Source organism: Chelon labrosus (genome assembly GCF_963514085.1).
Source record: "Chelon labrosus genome assembly, chromosome: 10".
In the NCBI taxonomy this organism is placed as follows: domain Eukaryota; kingdom Metazoa; phylum Chordata; class Actinopteri; order Mugiliformes; family Mugilidae; genus Chelon; species Chelon labrosus.
The window spans coordinates 16363119-16386462 of record NC_140360.1 but is presented as its reverse complement, the minus strand read 5'-3'; the positions used below and the strand labels follow the sequence as shown (position 1 = coordinate 16386462).

General features: G+C 44.0%; 2 protein-coding genes across 2 annotated transcripts in view; both read left to right on the top strand.

Annotated features, from left to right (window-relative positions):
• Positions 1–6: 6 nt before the first annotated feature.
• dcaf1 (ddb1 and cul4 associated factor 1) lies at positions 7–16103 on the top strand. The gene is made up of 25 exons (XM_084553041.1): positions 7–193; positions 925–1045; positions 1140–1216; positions 1315–1388; positions 1490–1603; positions 3865–4002; positions 4173–4769; positions 5214–5315; positions 5411–5569; positions 5787–5966; positions 6117–6326; positions 6475–6644; positions 6771–6895; positions 7139–7374; positions 8434–9509; positions 9600–9798; positions 10300–10382; positions 10858–10942; positions 11068–11301; positions 11971–12064; positions 12493–12597; positions 12747–12820; positions 12908–13003; positions 13096–13387; positions 15588–16103. The coding sequence occupies exons 2-25, from the start codon at positions 933–935 to the stop codon at positions 15641–15643; spliced, it is 4689 nt and encodes a 1562-aa protein (XP_084409167.1). The 5' UTR covers positions 7–193; positions 925–932; the 3' UTR covers positions 15644–16103.
• Positions 16104–20895: 4792 nt separating this feature from the next.
• Positions 20896–23344, top strand: part of LOC311494609 (dedicator of cytokinesis protein 3-like) — a gene marked incomplete at its 5' end in the record, with an annotated part of 43427 nt that continues 40978 nt past the window's right edge. Inside the window, one exon of the mRNA XM_084553734.1 lies at positions 20896–20932. Within this exon, the coding sequence (XP_084409860.1) occupies positions 20896–20932 (37 nt within the window). The remainder of the gene's footprint in view (positions 20933–23344) is intronic.

The following is a 23344-nucleotide window of genomic DNA, read 5'->3' as shown; positions in this document are numbered from 1 at the left end:
TGTAGAACGTGTTCGCCATAATGATAATAAACGGGGAACACAAATCTACATTAAAGCAAATTAAGGGTTGGCTGTGAAGCGGCGATCGATGCGTTGACATTCGCTGAGCAGCAATCACATTTGGACTCACATCGGTGGATGCAAGCCCCGGTATATCTGACAGAACCAAGCAAGAGCTGAACGGAACAACGAGGTAAAGTTAGCATGCTAGCTAACTATCCAGGTTTACCTGTGATGCTTCTAGCTAGTTCCTTGGTGCTAGGTTACATGTGCAGGCAGGTTTCACCGGCCCGACTGTCATTGAGTATGACACAATGAGCTGGACATGTCGGGACACTTTGGGCTTAAAGTAAACTGTAGCACTGGAATTCAAAAGCGAGGAGTTTAAGGGTGTTGCTACTGAGCTACGTATAGTAGCTTCCTTGTTTAGCTACAGTCTGGCTAGCCAAACATCGCAACAGGCAGTGTCTGAGTTGGCTTCAGCCAGCTGCAGCTACACAGTCGTCTATAACATTAAGCAGACGAAGTGATTTACTTAATATTGTAACAACTATCCAGAAGAGATAGATTTTCTATGCAACGCACGAACTTGAACGCAACTTTGACAGTTGCAAACAGCCCCTGGAGAGCAGCTGCACCTGCACACTCAGTTGTGTGTGAAGCGGTGGAGCGAACCCGCTTGTTCGCTCTTTGTTGTCTTGATCTGAGCGAAACTATTGTTACTGAAACTGTTTCAGACGACTGAACTACAGACAAGCTTTCCTGTGATGGTATCTCGGTGTTGTGTTTGTTAACTTTTCTTTACTGCCAGTCTCTTGAGCAGCACACATTGTTTTCAGCCCTCTCACATGAGAGCCCCTCTGAATTATAAAGGATGCAATAATTACAAAACGAATACACATTGAGTGCATGCTATCCTGACAGGCTGTGACATGGCATCGGCATCTGCCAGTGTGGACTCGAAGGCAGAGCTGACTGCTCTACTTGAACAGTGGGAGAGGGATCAACAAGGCAGCACACAGGAGCTGGTTAACCTGCTCACCAAGTGAGTAATCATTCCTCATGTTTATTCAGGTGTGTCGTAAGGAATAGTTGTTGTTGTCTAAAAGGTTAAATGTCTTATGTACCCCAACTTTCAGAATCTCTGAGCTTGTTGAGAAGGAGACAGAGGAGTACCACAAAGCAGACCCCGACCCTTTTGATGATCGACATCCTGGTATGAAAAAAAGGACAAAAAAACAAACCATATAATTACAGGTCTACTGCAGATGTAAATATTGTCTGTGTGTTTGACATTTCCTCTTTGGCCACTAGGGAGAGCTGATCCAGAATGTGTGCTTGGGCACCTCCTCAAGATCCTTTTCAAAAATGATGACTTCATGAACACAGTAAGAATGAATGGGCAGATTTCTTGTAAAATAATGAGTATTGTTTTAGCTGTGCAATCAAAAGATAATTCATTAAAAATATTCCCTTTTTTTTTTTTTAGCTGGTGAACAGTTATGTGATGACCAGCAGAGAATTTTCCCTAAATGCTGCAGCTTGCCGCCTGCTTCAGAACATCATGCCTGGACTGGAGACGGCAGTGGTTTTTCAAGAAAAGGTACATTATTCTAGCCTGATGAGCCAGACCCACATTAAATGTAGGGTCTGGGCACTCTCCATAGACAGGGCTCAACCGGAGGGGTGGGATAAACGGTTGTCTTTCAAACTCCCTCTCCACGCAATAGGATAGCGCTACAATCAATCAGAGCAACGAAGAAGGTGACGTAGTCAGAGCGACGGAAAACAGAGTTCCTTTCTCAGAGAAAAGCTTAACTTCAAGTCTTTCAGAGTGGCGGCCAAAGCCGATTCGAAAGAAAGTTGTTCGCTAGCAGGAGCCATCGCTCTGGTAGTTCTAGCAGGATGGGGAATTCACACGTAATTCACGGAACTTATGGTCGCAGGTCAGTCGTCATCATGTTAAGCCCGCCCACCGACTCGTGATTGGCCCGGTCCATTTTGGATTTTTCGACATCTCAAGTCAACGGAGAGTAACTAGACTGCCCCTGGAAGCAAATGTAATTTGCTGCCGCTAGGGGCGCGTCTAGATTCTAGGCTAACATTATTCCTGATTTCATCAGCGTTTTGTTTTTTCCTCAGTTTTATTTTCTATATTTCACAATACAATCAGCCTGCTGACCTAAATAATATGGTCAGCCTTTGCACACAAAAGGAAACCTAATAAAAGAGGAAGGGTTGTCAGTTGACTTAATCTCTGCTGTCTTTGGTTTTAAAGAGGTTGAAACTACAGTAGGTTAAGGCAGAATGCTCTGGGACTTTTGGTTGCCAAACACGGTATGCTCACAAAGTAAGATTTGTTATCACTGCGTCAATAATACTGACCAATAAACCTGCCAGTCAATTGCAGACAACTGGAGACGCCATCAGTTATCTTCAAATGTAAATTGTGTCTGTGGCCTCACAGTCTATCCTACAAGTTAGTTGCACTTTAACCACCACTCTGTGACATTTGACACAGATACACAGTTGCTGGCTGGTTCTCTGTTTGTTTTCTGTAGTCTGTCGGAACGTATAAATGTTCATCCACCCACCCAGTTTTTGAAAATGCTATATCTGTTATGTCCTGAGGGAATCTTTGGCATAACTCTTCAGATGAACCCAGTGATTAAGTTTTGATAAAAGGTCAAAGGTCGCCGTGACCTTACAGGACATGTTTTTGGCCTGAACTCAAAAATATCTCTAATCAGGACAAAATGTGGCACAAATGTTTATATATTGTATATTTTAAATCCAAAAGGTCAAAGGTCAGCTTCACTGTGATATCAGTGTTTTCTGTGGAAACTAGGGATGTGCGATATTTAATCGCTTACGATGTATCGTCAAAAACATTCCCCACGGTAAGAATATGTCGTCCCGCGATAAAAACGATAAATTCCCATTGATGACGTATATATGTGCGCGACACACTCGCTCGCAACCCAACTCGTATGGAATATTGACAAATTGACAATAGCGGAAGGCGGAGCAGATACACCGCAGCGAGGAGCTCGTTCCTAAACGAGGCTCCACCTCCATTATCTAGTTTGGTTTTAACCCCTTAATGCCTGAATTGATTTTTCAATTATATAAAGAAATTAAATATTTGTATTTTTGCTTACCACTCCGGCGGGTCCTACAAGAAACTAGTGCTTGCAAAAGGTTCCTAGGAATTTTTTGAATCTGCACAAACCAACACTGGAGTATTACATGCGTTATTTCGGCTGCAGTCTGAACGGAAACAGTGCGTCGCGAATTCGCGACACTAGGCATGAAGGGGTTAAAAAGTCTGACGCGGAGCAGCAAATTACAACATGCAAGGTTTGCAAACAAATAGTACATAAAAAGGACAGTAACACCACTAATTTGTTCCACCACCTCAAACACAAGCACAAACCAGAATATGAAGAAAGCCACAAAATGCGCGAGGATGCAGAAGCAGCGTCGACTTCATCCAAAGAGTCTGGTAAAAAAACAACAACTCAGATAAAACTTGCCGATGCATTATAGTCAAAAAGATTAGGCTGAATTGTTGTTTATTTATCGTCATTTTTATCGTTACCATGATAAATACCAGAAATTATCGGGATAAATTTCTTAGTCCATATCGCCCATCCCTAGTGGAAACTCTAACTCTTTTACTTTTACACTAAAATTCCTTCAGAGTCTTCATTAAGAATATGAGTCTAGACAGACACAAATGTAAACTGCAACTTAACCGGTTGACAGAGGAACAGTTGCAAAGTGAAAATCAGATTTTCTGATCAAGAATCTGTTGATCTACTGTATATGTACTTCACCATACCTCTGTGTCTGTCTTGTCAGGAGGGCATAGTTGAAAGATTGTTTAAGTGGGCTCAGGAGGCCGAGCAGCCCCTCAGAATCTATGCCACAGGCTTGCTGGCGGGCGCCATGGAGAACCAGGACATTGCAGCCAACTACAGAGAGGAGAACTCTGTCTTGGTCAGTAGGGGACTCTGCACTTTATCACATTAGTTTAAATGAATGAATAATGTATAGTGTTTGACAGGGTATTACAGCAACTGTTATCCCATATCATTTTGCTCATAAGCAGTAGGTGGTGTGAAGCAGAAACTGTCCATCAATTTGTTTTTCATGCTTTACTTTGACAGGTGCCTTTGATGCTGCATCGGTTGCGTGAGCTTCAGGACAAGGATGCTGAGAACAAAAGGGAAATCAAACGGCCCAGCCCCCGGAAGACTCTAGGTGAGCCTCTGCTACCTTTGGATGAGGAGACTGTTGATGGAGGCTTTGAAGAGAAGCCCTTTACACCAGGCAGAAATGGAACTGAAAAGGAGGGGGCGGGGCCAGAGGAGGATGGCGGAATTCCCTTCTCAACCATCGAGCCTGAAAACGAAGTTTCGTTCCGTCTCAACTCCCCGCACAAGACCAGCAGCCGTGCCAACTCAGCTGTTAAAACCATGATGAAGCCCATGTCTGCCCCTGGGTCGCTGACTTACCAAGGCATGTCGGACGGCAGCAGTTACCTGAGAAGGAAGGCAGAGAGGGAGAGTGGCAGGACCTCAAAGCAGAAGTTAAATTTCTCTTTGCCAGACCCAGAGAGGAACTTCAGTGAGCTTTCCAACAGCAGCTGGTCTGAGATGAGCCCTTGGGTGATCGGCAACAACTACCATCTATACCCTCTAACCCCAGAGATCGAGCAGAGGCTCATCCTGCAGTATCTCACTCCTCTGGGGGAGTATCAAGAGGTTGGTCCATTTCCAGTGAATAACTTTGAGGTTTGAACTGATGGTCTCAATCGATGATAGCAATAATAGCAAAAGCCCTTCTAAAATGTAATGTGTTTTTGCAGGATATGCTGCTTGTGTATCTGCTCTGTTAGTTTAGACAATTAATATTTATCGGTTGTCTTGTCACAAACTTACCAGCAGATGTCAGGCTTCCGTAATTAGGATGAAAAAAAAAAAGATTCTCTTCTGACTGATGTAAAAGTGTATTTTAAGAGGTCTCCTTGTGCATTTTCCAAGTTTACAGGGAATGATAAAGACGAACGGACTTTATATTAAATGTTGAACCATAAATTGTTGCAACAAGGTTTTCATAGTAAAGCAAATTAACGTGTTTTTTGTACTGTCAATGTCCATCCCTCCTCCTCCTCTTCATCCTCATCCTACTCCTCCTCCTACCTACAGCTGCTGGCAGTGTTCATGCAGATGGGAGCTCGTGAGCTACTCATGCACTATATGGATTTAAAGCAGACCAACGATGTGCAGCTCACTTTTGAGGCTCTCAAGGTAAACGAACGCTCTCTCCCGTAGTGACCCAGCGTATTGCTGCCACACAACAACCACCTCCTCAGACTTATTTCTCAACTTTTCCCTCCTCACAGTATCTGGCTTCGCTGCTTTTGCACAAGAAATTTGCTGCAGAGTTTGTTGCTCATGGAGGAGTTCAGAAGTTGCTGGAAATCCCCAGGCCCTCCATGGCTGCTACTGGAGTGTCGCTGTGCCTCTACTACCTTGCCTATAACCAGGACGCAATGGAAAGGGTACAAAACAGACACACAAAATCACATCAGTAATAATACCGTACTGCAAAAATACACTAATGTATAGACCCAAATAACGCGTTATTGTATATTCATTCACAAAGTTATCTTATTAATGCTGAGGTAGTTGATTCAAAATGATTCGTAGTTTTAATGCTATTATCCAGCTCTAGTAGCGGTCCACATTTGCATTCATGCCTTGTCTTCTCCTCTCAAGGTGTGCATGTTGCCCCACTCCATCCTGTCAGATGTGGTTGGCTACACGCTGTGGCTGCTGGAATGCTCACACGCATCCGGCTGCTGCCACGCGACCATGTTCTTCTCCATCTCCTTTTCTTTCCGCGCCGTTCTGGAGCTTTTCGACAAGCAGGACGGGCTCCGGCGCCTCGTCAATCTGGTGAGACAAGCCCACAGGCTTCTGTGACCATGTAAACTTAACCATCAGTATCGCTCGAGGGGAAAAAAAATAAACCCGAGTCGGTGTCACATTATAACTTGGCAGGCACTGGTTGTGCACTAATTTATGATATGAACTGACTGCTTTCAGATAAGCACGCTGGAAATCCTGAACCCCGAAGACCAGGGAGCTCTGCTGAGCGATGATGAGATTTTCTCCAGCAGGCAGACGGCCAAGCACACCTGCATGGCTCTGCGCAGGTACTTTGAGGCCCATCTGGCAATCAAGGTGGAGCAGGTGAAGCAATCCCTGCAGCGCACAGAGGGGGGTGCCCCCATACACTCGCAGCCATACTACAAGGTACGTAGAGGACAAAGTGTAAGTGAGATTGACATGAATGGACATTTTATGTTTACAGAAACATCTGTGGTTGTAATGTACAGATATGTTTTGTAGTCTCTCAGTCAGTTTTGCACGTTTGTAGTAATCGTCTTGTGTCTTTTCTCAGGCGGTGAGCTATAGCCGCGAGCAAGTGGTGGAAATGATGGAGTTTCTGATAGAGTACGGTCCTCTCCGACTATACTGGGAACCAGCGGAGGTCTTTCACAAGCTGTCTTGTGTTCAGCTTCTCCTGCAGCTAATTTCCATTGCCTGTGACTGGAGAACCTACTATGGAAGGTATTGACAAGGCAGTCATTGTCTTAATTGCTTAATGTCTGCTTTCTCTTTAACATATTCCAGCTCTTCATATTGAGTATTTAGTGGTATTGTAATATAGTGATTATTATTTTTCTTTCCTGGTAGGAGTGATACTGTGCGTTATGCCCTTGACATCCTGAGTATCCTCACAGTCGTTCCAAAGACCCAGCTGTTGTTGTCTGAGGCTGTTGCTGTGCTTGATGAAGGAGGATCCACTGTTTCAACCGTCGGTAGGTGTTGTCAGAGTGTTATGACGTCTGTCAAACCTTTACTTTGTTTTTTGCAAACAATATAGCACCGTAAAATCAAAATTGTCCCTGTCCACAGAATGGAATATCATGCAGCAGCTTTTGATTTTCATTTCAATTTATTCCATTAAACCTGTGCCCAGTGCTGCTGAGAGATGGCATAACGCCAGGTATTATTTTTCTGCAAGGTTTTTTCATTTTTAATAATTGGCTTTTTTCTCTCAGGGATGAGCATAGTCCTGGCAGTGGCAGAGGGAGAGGTATTTGTGAACGATGCGGAGATTCAGAAGTCGGCTCTGCAGGTTGTCATCAACTGCGTCTGTGCTCCAGACAAGCGCATTTCCAGCATTGGCAAGTTCATAGCGGGAACCCCCCGTCGTCGCCTGCCACAGCAGACCAAAGCCAGCGAGAGTGTGCTCACTAAGATGTGGAATGTGGTGCAGTCCAACAATGGCATCAAGGTAACATATACCACCCACAAAAGCCTTTGACTTTTATAGTTTGTAAGGCCACTGGTGACTCTTTTTCTACACTGACAAAAGGTGACCTCGGTGTGTTTCTGGTCGGTCAGGGTGGCTAACGCTGTGCTAGTGGCCTACATTTTCAGATATATTATTGCATAGCAGCAGGTGCTTCTGTTGTAACTGGGTTTATATAATGGAGTTATCATTGGGCATTACACCGACCAGCCGCAACATTAAAACCACTGACAGGAGAAGTAAATGACATTGACAATGCAATGTTCTGCTGGGAAACTTTTGGACCTGGCATTTGTGTGGATGTTACCGAGACATATACCGCCCACCTAAACCAGACCAGTCCCCCCCACCCCATAACAATGACACTCCTTGATGGCAGCAGCCATCCCCAGCAGGATGCAGCCTGACACAGACACAAACACGGTTTAGGAACAACTCCGAAAACATAAACAACAGCACAAAGTGTTGACCTGGCCTCCAGATTCCCTGGATCCCAAACTGAACAAGTATCTGTGGAATGATCCACAGAGCCCCCTCCCCTCAATTCATAGGACCCAAAGTCCCCCACTAACAACATCGTGTTGCCAGACACCACAGGACACCCTCAGAAGGCCCATGTCCATTCTCTGATGAGTCACAACTGTTTTGGAGGCACAAGGGAGACCTACACAATACTAGGAAGATGATCATAATGTTATGCCTGATCGGTATACAAGAACACTTACCAAATATTATGACATACAAATTCATAGTCAGCAAGTAAAATACATTGACAGTCTTAACCAATTCCATAATAAGGGAAAGTCAAATATAGCATGAAATGTTTGTGAAGAAGCAGCAAAGCCTTTTTTATATATCAAAAGAGATATGAAATGAAGTACTGAAGCCATTTACCTTAGCCTTCACAGAACAAGTCCTCTTTCCATGGCTGCTACGTAGATGCTGACGGAGTTCACTCAGTCTGGAGACTTGCTAATCATAAATTGCTTTTCAATCCTGTCGACGATGGTTTTTAACTTCTACTCTGGGCCTGCCCTGTAGGTGTTGCTGTCCCTGCTGATGGTGAAGATGCCCATTACTGATGCAGATCAGATCCGAGCTCTGGCCTGCAAAGCTCTTGTGGGTCTGTCTCGCTCCAGCTCCGTCAGACAGATCATCAGCAAGCTGCCTCTGTTCAGCAGCGGACACATCCAGCAGCTCATGAAGGAGCCTGTGCTCCAGGACAAACGCAGCGAGCACGTCAAGTTCTGTAAGTTTGCGGCAGAGCTGATAGAAAGGATTTCTGGGAAGCCGTTGCTCATTGGCACAGACGTGTCTCTGGCCTGGCTGCAGAGGGCCAGTGTGGTCGCTCAGTCCAGGATCACCTTCCCCGACAAAGAGCTGCTGCTGCTTATCAGGAACCACCTTGTGGCCAAAGGCCTTCATGACACGGCCACCACACTCACCAAGGAGGCAGACCTCCCGATGTCATGTCTGTCTCATTCATCACATTCGACGTCTGCTTTCCCGCCTGTCGCTCCGCCCCCACCTGCTTCTCCTGTTGCTACTCTGCCCCGCACACCACGCCTTGCCAATGGTGTCGTGTCAAGACTCGGAAGCCATCCCTCACATTCATCCACCCCAGGATCCACCCATCCACAGACACGTCCCTCTACATCACAACCCACTGGTTCTTCTTCTACTGCTTTCCCCTCCACGTCTGTCCCTCACTGTAACAACGGCTCCCCTCTCATCGGGCGAATCGTTTTCTCTCGTGAGCGGCAGGCGCCGGGCAGTACAGTGACCTGCAAGAAACCCCGGGTGCTGCGTCAGAAGTCTGACCATGGGGCTTTCAGCCAGAGTCCGGCCATGAAGAAGCAGTTTGACAGGCACCTGCCGTCCCCCCCTGCATTAGACAGCATTATCACAGAGTACTTGAGGGAGCAGCATGCACGCTGTAAAAACCCTGTTGCAACTTGCCCTCCTTTCTCTCTTTTCACACCCCATCAATGCCCTGAACCCAAACAGAGACGCCAAGCACCCGTCAACTTCACATCCCGACACACACGGAGGGTCATCTATCCGAAATACGGAGGCGTGGATGGAGGATGCTTTGACAGACATCTCATCTTCAGCAGGTCAGTAGCTTTGTTGCATTCATGTTTTCCTCCTGATTAGCCTCCAGTCCACAACAATTTCCCTACAAACTTTATTTTGTTTTCGTCCAGGTTCCGTCCTATCTCGGTGTTCAGGGAGGCAGACGAGGACGAGAGCGGATTCATGTGTTGTGCCTTCTCAGCCCGCGAGCGGTTCTTGATGCTCGGGACGTGCACAGGGCAGCTCAAACTCTACAATGTGTTCACAGGCCAGGAGGAAGCCAGCTACAGTTGTCACAGTTCAGCAATCACTCACCTGGAGCCCTCACGGGTCAGTAGAGAAAGCCGCTAATGCACCAGCAGCGGTAGATCAGGTTTTGTTTTTGTTACTTTATGGGTTTTTGACAGTCACTGTGCAGACTGAGTTTGACACTAGAAGGTTGTTTTTACATTTGTCTTCTCAACAAAAAAGCTTCTCTGTACTCACTTTAAATCTGAGTTTAATATTTTGTTACATCCCAACTCCTTTGATTGTATGAGTGTGCATTTTACAGAATTGTAAGGAATGAACTTCCTCAAACTGAAACGCAAGGAAATGGACTTTTCAGAATATATCTATGATGGAGTTGTGTTTGAAATGAAACATATTTGCGTATTCATAGATTCAGGATGTTTTAATCACTGAGAAGTAGTGGATGTAAATTCGGGACATTTTAATGATGCATTTTGTTGCTGGGAGAAAACAAGACACCAAACAGAAATTGTTAGTCCAGGAAGAGTATTTTTTTTGTGTCTTAATACACGTCTAAAAGAATATTTTGGATTTTTTTAGGACGGTTCTCTGCTCTTAACATCAGCTTCTTGGAGTTACCCCCTGTCTGCACTGTGGGGCATGAAATCAGTGTTCATCATGAAGTAAGTGATGTTTTCACAAAAATCAGAAGTCATTCTTTTTTTTTCCCCTGTCAGTGATGTGAAATGTATTTCTTTAAACTAAAATATTAAGATTGCCAGAAAGCAATGCCACATGACTGTGAGCATGTGAGCACAAGCAGAGTTCATGCAGGGACGATGCCTGTCCGTGATCCCGGTGCTTCCACGTATGTGGTCTTCTCTGCCCAATGGCACAACAGCTTTATCCTGTCAGAGGAAGGAGCTGCCAAATGGAGATGACATGCTGTTTAATTATGCACGCTATCAGCCTCAGGGCTACAGTCCTCAGTCTATGGAACGCTAGCATTTGGCTTCATTTGTCTGTACAGTTTAACCAAGGCAATACTTGGACACTGCCGACTGAGTCTTTCTACAGTGTCTTCATGAGATCAGAAAATGCTTTAACACTCGAAGTTGCTCCATGCTTTTGATTAAATGTTGCTGTCCTTGTCTTCAGGCATTCTTTTCTGGGCGACCATTACGTGGAGTTCAGCAAGCTCTCACAAGATCGTGTCATTGGCACTAAGGAACATATGGCACGAGTACGTATCCCAGAGTTTTTTTTTTTTTTTTTAAACATGAAGTAAAATATTAATTGCCGGAAAACAGGTAGTAAATATTGTGTATTGTATTGTGAACGCTCACCCTCTGTGCTGGTTTTCACCAGATTTATGACATCCAGACGGGTCAGGTGACTCTGACTTTAAACAACCCCGATCTGGCAAACAACTACAAGAGGAACTGCGCCACCTTCAACCCAACAGACGACCTGGTGCTGAACGACGGCGTCCTGTGGGACGTGCGCACGGCGCAGGCCATACACAAGTTTGATAAGTTCAACATGAACATCAGCGGTGTGTTTCATCCCAACAGCCTGGAGGTCATCATAAACACAGAAATTGTATCCTTCGTTAAGTATGTTTGTCGAACTTTTCATCTCATTTGTTTTTCATTGATGGCAAGGCATCTGTTGACCGAAGCCCCACCTCATATTTTACCCATTCACAAAATTTAGTTTATGGCCTTTTCCAAAACATGCGAGGCAGTGCAATAATTATAAAATGTATTTAAATTTATTTATTTATATTTATACATATGCAATACCAATAACTATAAAACAATAATAATATATAATTTATAATCTATTATTAATAATATAATAACTATGATATAATTAATATAATTATTTCTAATATTATCATTTATTTCTATAAATGAGAAAGCTATACAGCTATACATCACAATATTCTTAAGAAATAAATAAGTGGCTTATGTACTACATTTATATTTAATTAACTACTAAAATGAAAGTGAACTCTCTATTGAGTCTCGATCACATTTAATAATTCTGACCAGGAACAGTGATTGAATTTGAAGTTGTTCCAGTGATGAGATGACGACTGAGGATTAATTTCACTGCTGGACATTAAATATTTATTGCACTAAAAACTGGTTTTAATTTTCTCCCCTGTAGTGATGATTCTAATCGTCAGGTAATTAAACTTATAGCAGCTTTGATTGGTATGAAAAAAAATAAATAAATGTCATAGTCCTTAGCTGGGCGTTTCAGTGGGACCTGCGGACCTTCCACCTCCTCCACACGGTTCCCGCTCTGGACCAATGCAGAATAGTTTTCAACAACAATGGCACTGTCATCTATGGAGGTAATGCAGAAGCTGCTGCTTGATGGGGAAAGGCACTGCTTTTGGCATCAAGCCTACAACTCACTTCACAGTCAGTACAAGAGTGTGAAAGGTGTGTTTGATTGGAAGGCTGGTAATTATGAAGCAAAGTGAGCGTGTGTGGATTTGGAGAAAGGTGTGAACAGAGCCTGCAGAGGTAGGTGTGTATCTGCGCACGGACACTTGATACCACGGAGTCAGTCGGAGCCATATGGGCAGAAGGCTTGATGTTGGATTGGCAACAGAAAGAACCAGCTGGTTCACGCCACCTCACAGGAAGAGCCAGAGCGTAATGGCTCTGCCCATACGACCTTTTCAACTGCTCAGGAGCCAGAAGCGTGACTAACCAGCTTGCTGCGCTCAGCTTTTATTTACTCTCTCTGTCGCTCTGTGGCTCTTTGTCTTTGTAGCAATGTTGCAAGCGGATGATGAAGACGACATGATGGAAATGCAGATGAAAAGTCCTTTTGGGTCATCGTTCAGGACGTTCAACGCCACAGACTACAAACCAATTGGTAAGTCTTCCTTTAACTCACATCATCCTATGTTCTAACCAGTAGTAGTAGTAGTAGAAAAATATTTTAAAGTGATTTGAATTATTTTATTGCCTATTGGAATATTTGCAGAAATTGATCACTGACATGTTTTTCGTCTTTCTCCTTAGCCACTATTGATGTCAAGAGGAATATATTTGACCTTTGCACAGATACGAAAGACTGCTACCTAGCTGTGATTGAGGTAAGTCCTTATTTATCACTCATCTGTTTACCTAAGGTTGCGATAAATGACCTTAAAATACATGAACATGCCGTATCTGTCCCGTAGAACCAAGACTCAGTCAACACCGACACAGTGTGCCGGCTGTATGAAGTTGGTCGACAGAGACTTGCGGAGGAAGAGGAGGAGGACGAGGAGGATCAGGTACTAACTTTGTTCTTATGATTTGGATTATGTCATATTTCTTACATTATCACTGACCCTTTTTTTTTTTTTTTTTGTCTTGTGTGCGCAAGGAGGATGACGATCAGGAGGAAGACGATGACGACGACGACGATTCGGACGACGATGTCGACACGGATCCCCTCATCGCCGAGCTGGAGAACGAGAATGGCGGAGAGGATGAAGATGACGAAGAGGAGGATGACGGGAATGATGAATTCTCCCCGTCTGATGATGAGGAGGTAGAGCGTCTTCTCGAGGGGGATCCTGATGTTGGGGACGATGACGACGAAGACGACGACGATGAGGACGACAATGACGACGACGACTCGGATAATGACGATGCTGATCTGGACGGGGACAATGGTGAGTGTGGGATGTCTACAGCTTCTCACAAAGTTGTCCGACTGTTGAGTTATTTTAATTTTTATCATCCTCGGACCTGTTAACAGACTTATCCACAGTTAACTGACTCATTACCAAGCAGCAACTTTATTTATATAGCACCTTTTAATATATGAGTTATAAAATGATGTACACCGATCAGGCATATGGACATGGGCCTTCTGATGGTGTCCTGTGGTGTCTGGTAACAGAATGTTGTTAGTTTTTGGGTCCTTGGGTTGAGGGGAGGGGCCTCTGTGGATCAGGCTTGTTCTAGTGCCTCCTACAGATACTTGATCAGTTTGGGATCTAGTGAATTTGGAGGCCAGGTAAACCGTTTTTGTGTGTGTGCCTGTGTCAGGCTGCATCCTGCTGGGGACGGCTGCTGCCATCAAGGAGTGTCATTGCTATGGGGTGGGGGTGCCTGGTCTGGTCTAGGTGGGTGGTACATGTCTAAGCAGCAGAACAGTCACAAGATGGTCAAAGTTATTCACTTCTCCTGTCAGTGGTCATAATGTTATGCCTGATCAGTGTACATACAGAGAAAAATGAGAATAAATACAATAAAAGAGACACAAAACGTCAACAATCTTGAAGCAATTCACCTGTTTAAGTGATAAAGCCTAAACTCATGCATAAATAAGGGTGCGGCTGCTTTAAGTGACAGGTCACAGCCTCACGAGTTGCTTGCTGTCTGCCAGGGCTCCACTCATGCTCCACCTTTTTGACCATTTTTGAAAAAGACGGGAGTCGGGTCAGGTCAGACTCTGCCAAGGTTCTGACAGCCAGTGTCGCCCTCACTGAGCCTCAAAACTACTGTCCAGGAATCCTTGATAGGTGACGTCACTGAGTGGGCGTCCATCTTTCTGCACAGCTCACTGATTTAAGGCTAAACACTAAGTATTTTTCTCATGCTAATAACCCTTTTCTTTAGAGGGATGAGGATTTTAGATGAACCGGAAAGTTCAAGAAAAAAAAAAAAATACATAGAAACCAAAAACATTTCCAACAATGATGGACTTTAATCATTTGAAAGGGAAATTTAATGAGTTGTACACTGTGTGTATTTGTGTGAGCTGATACTATAAGTTTAGTGTTATAATGATTTTAAATATACATAACTCTGCATTCTTTACTTTTAATGCTCACTGAATCTTGGCCAGTCGATTAAGGACCAGAGAAGTGTTTTGTACGACGTGTGCAACGTCCACAGCAGAAATGGAGTGTGTTATACTTGTTCCAAACGGTCACAGTGGAACTTGCAGTGATGAACTTGGCTCTCCCAGAAAGGAGGGAGGTGCGATATTTTAAAAACCAGGGTAGAGGCACGCAATGTCAGAAACTCTCTCATGGAAGACATTCTTAATATCACACTAGAAAAAAATATAAAATGAGACTGTCCATAAACCAACATTCCTACGTCACGTAGGAACTCGTCGTTGCCTTTATCTCAAAGATAACTTAATCCAAGATGAAGAGACAACACACTTCAGATCATTTTAACAGCATGAGTTTGACCTGATAAGAGCACGTTAGCGTGGATAGCTAATTCTTACTTTGCGAGTTCCCTTCACACAACTAAAATAAAAAAATGAAAATAAAATAAAGGAAATAAACTTACTCTAGGAAATAGAACATAAATAAATAAAATAAGCAAGTACTATGCACAAAATAGGTGCAATTAATTGTGCAATACTGTCACAGTAGTAGGACATTCGGAATGTGCAAATATCATTTAGTTTGTACAAACATGCAAAAGATATGTGCAGATGTGGCGATAAGATGATATGTGGAAAATGGACAAAATTGCAGTGATGTTTCAGTTGCCTGAATTCACAGCATCGCAGCAAAAAGGAAAAAAAAAGGCCCATGTTTGGTCCAGTTTCTGTGTTTTCACGCTTGTCTGGTCACTGCGAGGGAAATACTCCCTTTCCCAGAGGAGTTTGAAAACTGCTGTCTAAGTTTATTCTAGACGTTGACAGAAGTGGAAATTTGTGGGCGGGAAAGGAGGAGAAAAAAAAAAAAAAAAGAAGAAGAGTGGATGTGGAGCTACTTCACATTGAGCCGAAGCTGCTCCGTTTTTGCCATTTTGGCAGTTTCTCTCCTTACCCGCTGACCTATTCAGCACAAAATCTCTGCATACCCGCATTTCTAAATCTGTATTTGTCCATCACGCCAACAGACAGCTCGGACAACTCTGACCTTGAGGACGACATCATCTTATCCCTGAATGAGTGAGGAGCCTTCGGCGTCGAGGATCGAGGAACCAGACAACGTGTCAAGCCTTCTGCCTCGTAGACTTTTGAGCTGCAGAAGAGCAGGCACGAAAAAGAGGATATTATCAGCAGATAATGTGGGAGAAAACTTGGAGCACTGCCAGTTTGAAACAGTAGGTGTCCGCACACTTTGAGTGACAAGACCGAGTAGGAACAAGCTCACGGATAGAGGGGTAGAAAAAAACAAAAAAACAACAATGCACACAAATTGACTTGCTGTTGGGCAAAAATGATTGTATATTATATAGTTTTATACAACAGAGCTTGATGATGAGTGAAATGGCCAGTATGTCGATGCGGTGAAAGAGAAGTTTGATAGTTTGTCACATTAATGGCTGGCCTAAATGAGCCTCTTCATTTGATATTGATTCACTCACTTTGTAAGCCTCTGTTTGGTCCCAGATTAGTCTTTGTAGGAGAAACGGCCTTACAACACAGGGTCAGCATCCGTGTGGCCGAGGATACAATGCTCTCTTGAGCTTGTACTTAGCCCGACCGCCTGGAATAATCACCAAAAAGTACTGAAGTATTGAATTAGGCAGCTAATGTAATGCACAAACGCGTTGCCGACGGTCCGTCAAGCATTAAAACCCACCTTCAGGTTTTACTTTCACCACAAATTGATGACCAAAACGCCAGACACAGCAGTGCCATTCGCGAAAAACGCCGCCTCCTGATTTCATTATGTAAATAGAGAAATTGAATCAGCTTGGTGCTCTTAACTAGTGTGGACACTGTAACGAAGCCATTGACACATCCGCTCACCGTCAACGCGACACACGTGAAGAGGCTCCTGCAGCTCTCCGCCATTGTGTCGATTTGCACCACTTCACGGGGGGGGGACACACAAGGATCCGGGCTGAGTGGAGGCTTCTCGGAAAAATATCGCAGTTCAGCGCAGGTCCAGTCACACAATAGAGGTTTAACATGAATATACATTAGAAAACCGAGCATTTATCACTGTGACCTTGGTTCATTAGAGGATTGGTGTGCTTCCACTGTACAAATTCATCCCAAATTGATTTTGCTGATTCTCTACCGTTAAATTATAAAACGGAAGCTAAGAGTATTTCAGATGTGTGTTCCTCTTATAAACTGACAGGAAACTTTGGATCGATGACAAACAAATGCCTAGCACACGCACACTTTGAGCGCGGTGCAAACATTTCATGATTTTTCTCATGTTTTTTTTTTTTTTGCCTTGCATCTATTAATTTTACTTGTTTTCTTTTCCATGAGGAAACTTTTGTGTTGAGTTGTTGAGACCATTTATGTACAGCTTGTATGTATCTAAAGTATTTTTACTATAAATAAAGCCGCAAAATTAGTTTTGTGTGCTTCTTTAATTCGGTGTGAGCGCTGCTTGTGGACAGAAGGCGTTAAATAAGCTTTTATAGGAGAGGTTTCTGAGGAGAACGGAGGACATGTGAGCTAAAATGGAAACGAAAATGTATCGGGTCATGTCCAAACTACTGGTTACTGAAGGGGATCCTTGAGGAACTTTTCTTTCTTTCACTGAAAACCAAACGGTGTTCCACTATGATCTGTGTTCTGTGTGGAAATATTATTTCAATCAGTGGTAAATAATAAGGGACCAAGTCTTCTAACATCAACTGAACTTAAAAATGTTACACTTTCCTCAAGCATAATTTTACTTTTAAGCCCCATGTGGAGAAACCAGCACAAAATCCAAAGTCCTTTTCTCTTGAATACAAGAAAACCATTGTGCAATTGACAATCGTGTCTGTGGACTAAGTTATTCTGCTATTATTTATAAATCGTTCCCACTAAAGCTGCTTCAGTATGTTGCATCTTCTCAAATTTAAAGCTACTTTTCATCAGAGGGGATCACAGTGCTGGCTGCCCGCTGAGTGAATACTGAACTGGAACGGGAACCCAGTACTTGGCACCATGCAAAGAGAATGAAATACAACAGACTTTAACTCTTGAAAGCCTCGTCCTAGAAGAGTTCCAGCTTTTAAGATTGGATTATTTTAGAGACGTCTAATCTGTCTTTAATCTGTGTGTGACTGACCGTCTTCTTCCTGTTTAATTTGTATTCTTCTGCAGGGCTCGGGCCCCTTTGCAGAAAGCGAGATGGTCGAATAAAGGCTGTGATAATGTATAGATTCTTTCAACGACATTCCTCAACTGTTTTTTTTTTTGTAAATGATTTTTAAATGCTTCTTTCATTACACAGGAAATTGAGCTAAAGGATGGTGTGTTGGGGAAAGCCATATTTATTTGCAAAGAATATGAAAAACGCCTGAGTTTAAATACTCTGCATGCAGTCGTCATATCAGTTATGCACTTGCATGTGAATGCTCTTTACGAATATGGCATTCTTTAAAGTGTCTTCCGTTACGCAACATCCCTCTTGATCGGTGAATTTAGCGTGCAGGAATCTGCCACTAAATTTCTCCGCGGCCTCCCCCACAGTTAATAATAGAAGGCATTAAAATAGTCACCAGAAACACATTAAGACGGATCAAATAAGTAAACTGTGTGTGTGTGTGTGTGTGTGTGTGTGTGCGCCCGCCCTGCAGAGGCACATGTGTGTCCATGTGTACAAGACAGATTATTTACCCAGGGAGCTTGGAGCGCATCAAATGTACGCTCCTGAAGAGAGTAAAGATATGAGAACGTTTGTGTGAAAGCAGATGATGGATGAGATGCTTCTTATTACCTCCTCTGCTGCCTCTTGTCGTCCGCCGGCTTTGGGAGCGTAGGAGCAGATCGGAGCTCTTGCTGTATCGGGCTGTTGCAGTGGACCAGTGTCTCATCCTCGCAGTGCTGCAGCATCAGAGCAGGAGCTAAATGTAACCACAGCATTTTTTTTATTTATTTATTTTTTAAAGTGTTACCATTTGCATGCAGCAGTTTCTCTTGCACACATTTATCTTCAGGCATGGATTGAAGCCTGTAATTTGTTAGTTTTATTTTCTTCCCTAAATGTTTATTACCCGGGATGCATATTTGGCTTATAAAAACGCCCCGCACTCCCTCGGCTTTATGTATGTGATTGGAACACCGCCCACAGTGTTCCACTTGAAGTAATAGACAGATGGGAGTCAGTCACAGCGTCGCTGTGATGGAGAGAAATTACCCAGCTGAATACTGCCCTCCCTCCCACACTACATCAAACTCACTGGACGCTCAATATTCACCAAATCACTCTATTTTTCTAGTCATGACTGCCTTGTCTATAGGACAAGACAGTTTAATGCATTGAAATAGCTAGATGTGCGTTGAGTAATGGGTGAGATACACCGTGACAGATTCCCTGGGCTGACTGCTGGATATTCATCTGGCTTACACCAACTCTTAATCTTCCTGAAATATTCACCCAGAAGTAGATGTTTGTGATTACTGAGTAAGTTTTGTGGTTCAACCTTCCCTCCGTCAACATTGGCAGTGTCGTCGAAGAAAAACTGATGTTCACAGGGTTGCTCATCATCACCCCACAAACTGTTTAAGCTGCAGTGACTCGCTTTATGACGCCCTGGCGTTCCACAAATTCAGCCACCACGTCTGTGTTTCGTGCACAAGACTCTATAGTCACTGCATCACACGGACGTCATCGCCTTGTAGTAAAGCTGTTTTGGTGAAATCCGAGCAGTAGAAGGGGCTCTGGATTCCTGACGTCATTATTTTTTTCACAATTTTGGCGTGGAGGCATGAAGAAAATGTGTATTTTTGTAATAAAAAAATTACTGCGTGGGATGTATATTTGATGTTATTGTGACTTGAGTAGATCTATGAATAAATGGTTCTGTTCCCAGCAGGGTGGAGGCTTTGAAACAGCCTTTAGACTTTCATGGAAGGATATACAGACGTTTACAGAAAAATAACTAAACGCAATTCAGATAAAAAGAAAAACGCATGCATTCAATTCCAGAAACTGGTCTCTCCATTTGCTATGGGCTGAAAGATGAAAACCAGAGGATAGTGCACCAAACAGGAGCAACTAATCTTTACAGGTGAAGTCCAAAGTGAACATCCACTGGCCCCCAGCTCCTAGAAACTACAACCTGAATCTGTTACTAAGAATGAGTCACAACTTCCATTTCTATCATTTATCTTACGCGAGTGGCATCTATAAATCAGACAGTGGCGGTGTGATGTAGGTCTGATGGGAAACCCGGTTTTGCCAAACCCATCAATCAAGTTCAGTGGGGAAATTGGCCGTTAGGAATTAGTTGCGTTTCATCCGTGTGGGAGCATGACTGCACTATGACAAAGCAGCCAAAGCTGGTTCCGCTTCTTTGAAATGAGTCAACCGGGAGGTGCTTCCCCACATGGTCTGGCCTGATGTGTAACACCGGGAGCTACTTTATGTTTCCAACAGCCAACCCCCGCCCCAAAGTAACACATTCAATCAAAAAAAAAAAAAAAAAGGCAGGCTGCCAGCCGGTATCCAGCATCCTAGCAGGAGGAAATGCAGTTTGTGTTTGTGATGGATGAAAGTGTCATGCAGAGAGAGAGAGAGAGAGCATATTTGCAAATGCTTGACACATCGGTGTTGACAAAACAAGTCATGTGACGAGCATGAAGATGGCGCAGCTTATGGTATATTGCAGTTTCCCCAGTATTTTCTTGCACCGACTCGACAGCTCGGATGGGTGAACAATATCGCGACCTATTACGCGCTAATTACCGAACGATCCAGCCCGTTCCCGCTGGCTGAGCAGCCCATTGTGGATCAAGGAGGAGGGGGGGACCTGAGCGCGATTGGTTGAGGGAGGAGGAGGAAAAAAAAAAAAAAAAACACAAGAAGAGAAACACGAAGAAATTAAATAAATAAGCTTCGAGGAAAAGAAACGTCCCCCGTTTCCATTGGAAATGCGGCTGCAATAACACCTTTTGTGGACACCGGAGAACCGCTCTCTCTCTCTGTGTGTGCGCGGGTGCGTGCGCGCCTGCGTTTTAGTGTGTGTGTGTGTGTGTGCGTTACATTAGGTGGACACGGAGACTGCATCAGACTGGAGACACACGCCGGGACATAATAGAGCAGAGATACTGAGGCTTTGATGGTCCTTCCTCCCCCTCTTCCTTTGCACACACACAGGCGTCAGGATACCGATTCCGGTCGAGACATGTAGTCCCGTGTATGAGCAGCCAGGATCGTTTTATAGCTCTCTTCATTTTACAGCAGCATCATCTCCAGATCTCGACATAATGTGGCTTGCTCTACCGGAGGGAAAATAACCAAATATGTGGATACCTACAGAAGAGGAGAAAATCGGAGTTGGTGAGTACATTGCACGTTTACGTATTCCCAACTGACGACGTTTTTAGCTTTTTTTATTTTTTTTTATTTTTTTTTTTAAGAAAATGAATCAAACTGCGTTTTCCTGGCAGTTTTTTAGGCGCAGAAACATTTTTATTTGTTCATCGACACCCCGCATTGGTTATGCAGCTCATATTGTTGTTGTGTGTTTTTTTTTTCTCTCTCTCTCTCTCTCTTAGTAAGCCCACTACACCCAATGAAAAACACATACACTTATAATGGCTGGTATACACGGCCAGTGACTGCATAGAAAGGGGGGAAATTGCGTGGGATGATACAGCCTCACAGCCCACCACCTTAAAGATGCCATCGCATACACAAGGCGCAGGCGGGGCGTTGGGATCGCTCTCCTACTCTTTAGTTTTGTGGTATATAAACTGCGTCAGTGTATAATTTTAGCATTTTCTTCTTCTTCTTCCTTCTTATTTGGAGGGGGAGAGGAGGGGGGGAAATAGCGCGATTTGTGCTGGAACCACGAGGGGGCATCGTGATTGCGTCCCTCCAACAGGTGTAGGCTGGAGTGGTGGAGATGGAGTCTACCTGTAGACTAAAAAAAAAAAAAAAAAAAACTACCCTGCTGTTGCTGCAGCGACAGACTGCACCGTACCACTGTACTGTTTCACATCTGCATGTGTGCACTTTGACCTGGATGGAAAGCAAAAAAGGCCCCAATACGAGATCAGCATTTCTCTGTTTCTTTTTGTTTTTTGCCTTTTAATTTGTTTTTAAAGCTCTTAAAAATACACGAATACAGTTTAATAACCACAATATGTGAAAATGCCGCAGTCAGACGCGTTATAAATTGACTGCTGGGTCCCACACTCACGGCAAAAGTGTCTATAGCGTATGATTACGCTATGGAGGGTTTTCATTAGGGGAATGAGTCATGTCCAGATGCTCTACAGCTTGTTATACTTGCAGGGCTACTCATGCTGGCTCGCACATGATACTCCCCCCCCCCCCCCCCACACACACACACACACATGCACACGCCCACACATACAGGCTACACTTTGTTTGGAGGCATCGTCATTCGTCATTTCACGAAGACTGCAGGCTGAGAGCCCCGGTGGCAATCCTCCGTAATATCGTCACCCGCAGCGGCTGTACGGCAATCGCATCGTATGCAATCGTCCCCGGGTTCATCCATCCGTCACGGAATCGCTGCGGACCTCCTCCAAGCGCGCACTTGTGAGGGGAGGTTTCAGTGGGTATAGTTTCTGTGCGGGGAAGCAACAGTTCGGCGCAGCCTCCGCGTCAGTCTGCGCGGAGTGACCTGGCGCTGTCCGTGGTGCTGAAACGCTGGGATGACGCTGTCCACGGTGCTGAAATGCGGGGAAGCGGAGAGTGCCTACACAGTACATACTGTACCCTGTAAACGGATCACTGCCAGTGTCGACTTTCCCCCTGTTCGCCTCAGAAAACGTGTTGACGCGTTAATGTTTCTCCGGCATAGATGAAGCCCACAAAACTGTTGACTGACAGTGCAGCAACATAAACCTGTTATCACTTCTTCCCCAGCCTCATCCGTGCTATTAGTGGCATCATTTTTGCCTATTTCCATGTCTCCTTTCCTTATTTTGTCATTGCGTGTTAATCCACTCCCACCCATATTACCAGTGATATAAGAACCGATCTGTGGTCTGTCAGCAGCCTGCCAGGCCTTTCTCTTTCTCCTGTGGCATCTTAATAAGCTCCATCTATAAGGAAACAGTTGAAGACCACCTTAATGGCTTTCTAAGAATCCGTACCTACTTATTATTTGGTTCTCGGTGTTTACACAGGAAATATTAGCTTGAAGATCACTTGTAGAGTCATAGGGAAGTCCAGCTCTACTCTAGATCTAATTTTATTTTAGTCACCATTTAATCTAGTTATTACCGATCTTCTACCTGAGTTAAGAATTAGAATATCAAACGAACATTAAAATAAAAACTCTAATTGTGAAGCTTGTTTATAATAGATTAGTTCTGTCCTCTTGAAATAGTTTGCAAAAGACTGCCTGACAGATTACCCTCATATAAGAGACAGTATTTCCTTACATGCATGGCCATTTAGCGTGTTTCAGACACGAACTACAGCTGCAGCAGTGGCATCACATGAAATAACCCGAGAAAACCATTATCTGAAAAGGACAACTCTGGTCACGTGTCCGCGACAGAACAAAAGATAGAGCTAATGTTCAGCAGAGAGCGGGATTAGAGAGATTAACCATTTCTCCGCAGTTTTAGCCGCGGATTTAAGCCTCCCTCTGATCTGCAGGGGGAAAGTTTACAGAAGTTTTCCGTGCCGTAACTAACTTGCACGCCAGCGCAACAAAAATAGGTACGGTTTCGCGCGTGACATGTGTGAGTCGTGTTCACGGACACTTGA

What these genes read in the sequence shown, in the direction of transcription:
- dcaf1 (XM_084553041.1), top strand. Translation starts at nt 933, where the DNA reads ATGGCATCGGCATCTGCCAGTGTGGACTCGAAGGCAGAGCTGACTGCT. An exon ending in ACCAGGACGCAATGGAAAGG is followed by an intron (nt 5,570 to 5,786) that starts GTACAAAACAGA and finishes TCTCCTCTCAAG; the next exon opens with GTGTGCATGTTGCCCCACTC. An exon ending in AGTCCAACAATGGCATCAAG is followed by an intron (nt 7,375 to 8,433) that starts GTAACATATACC and finishes CCTGCCCTGTAG; the next exon opens with GTGTTGCTGTCCCTGCTGAT.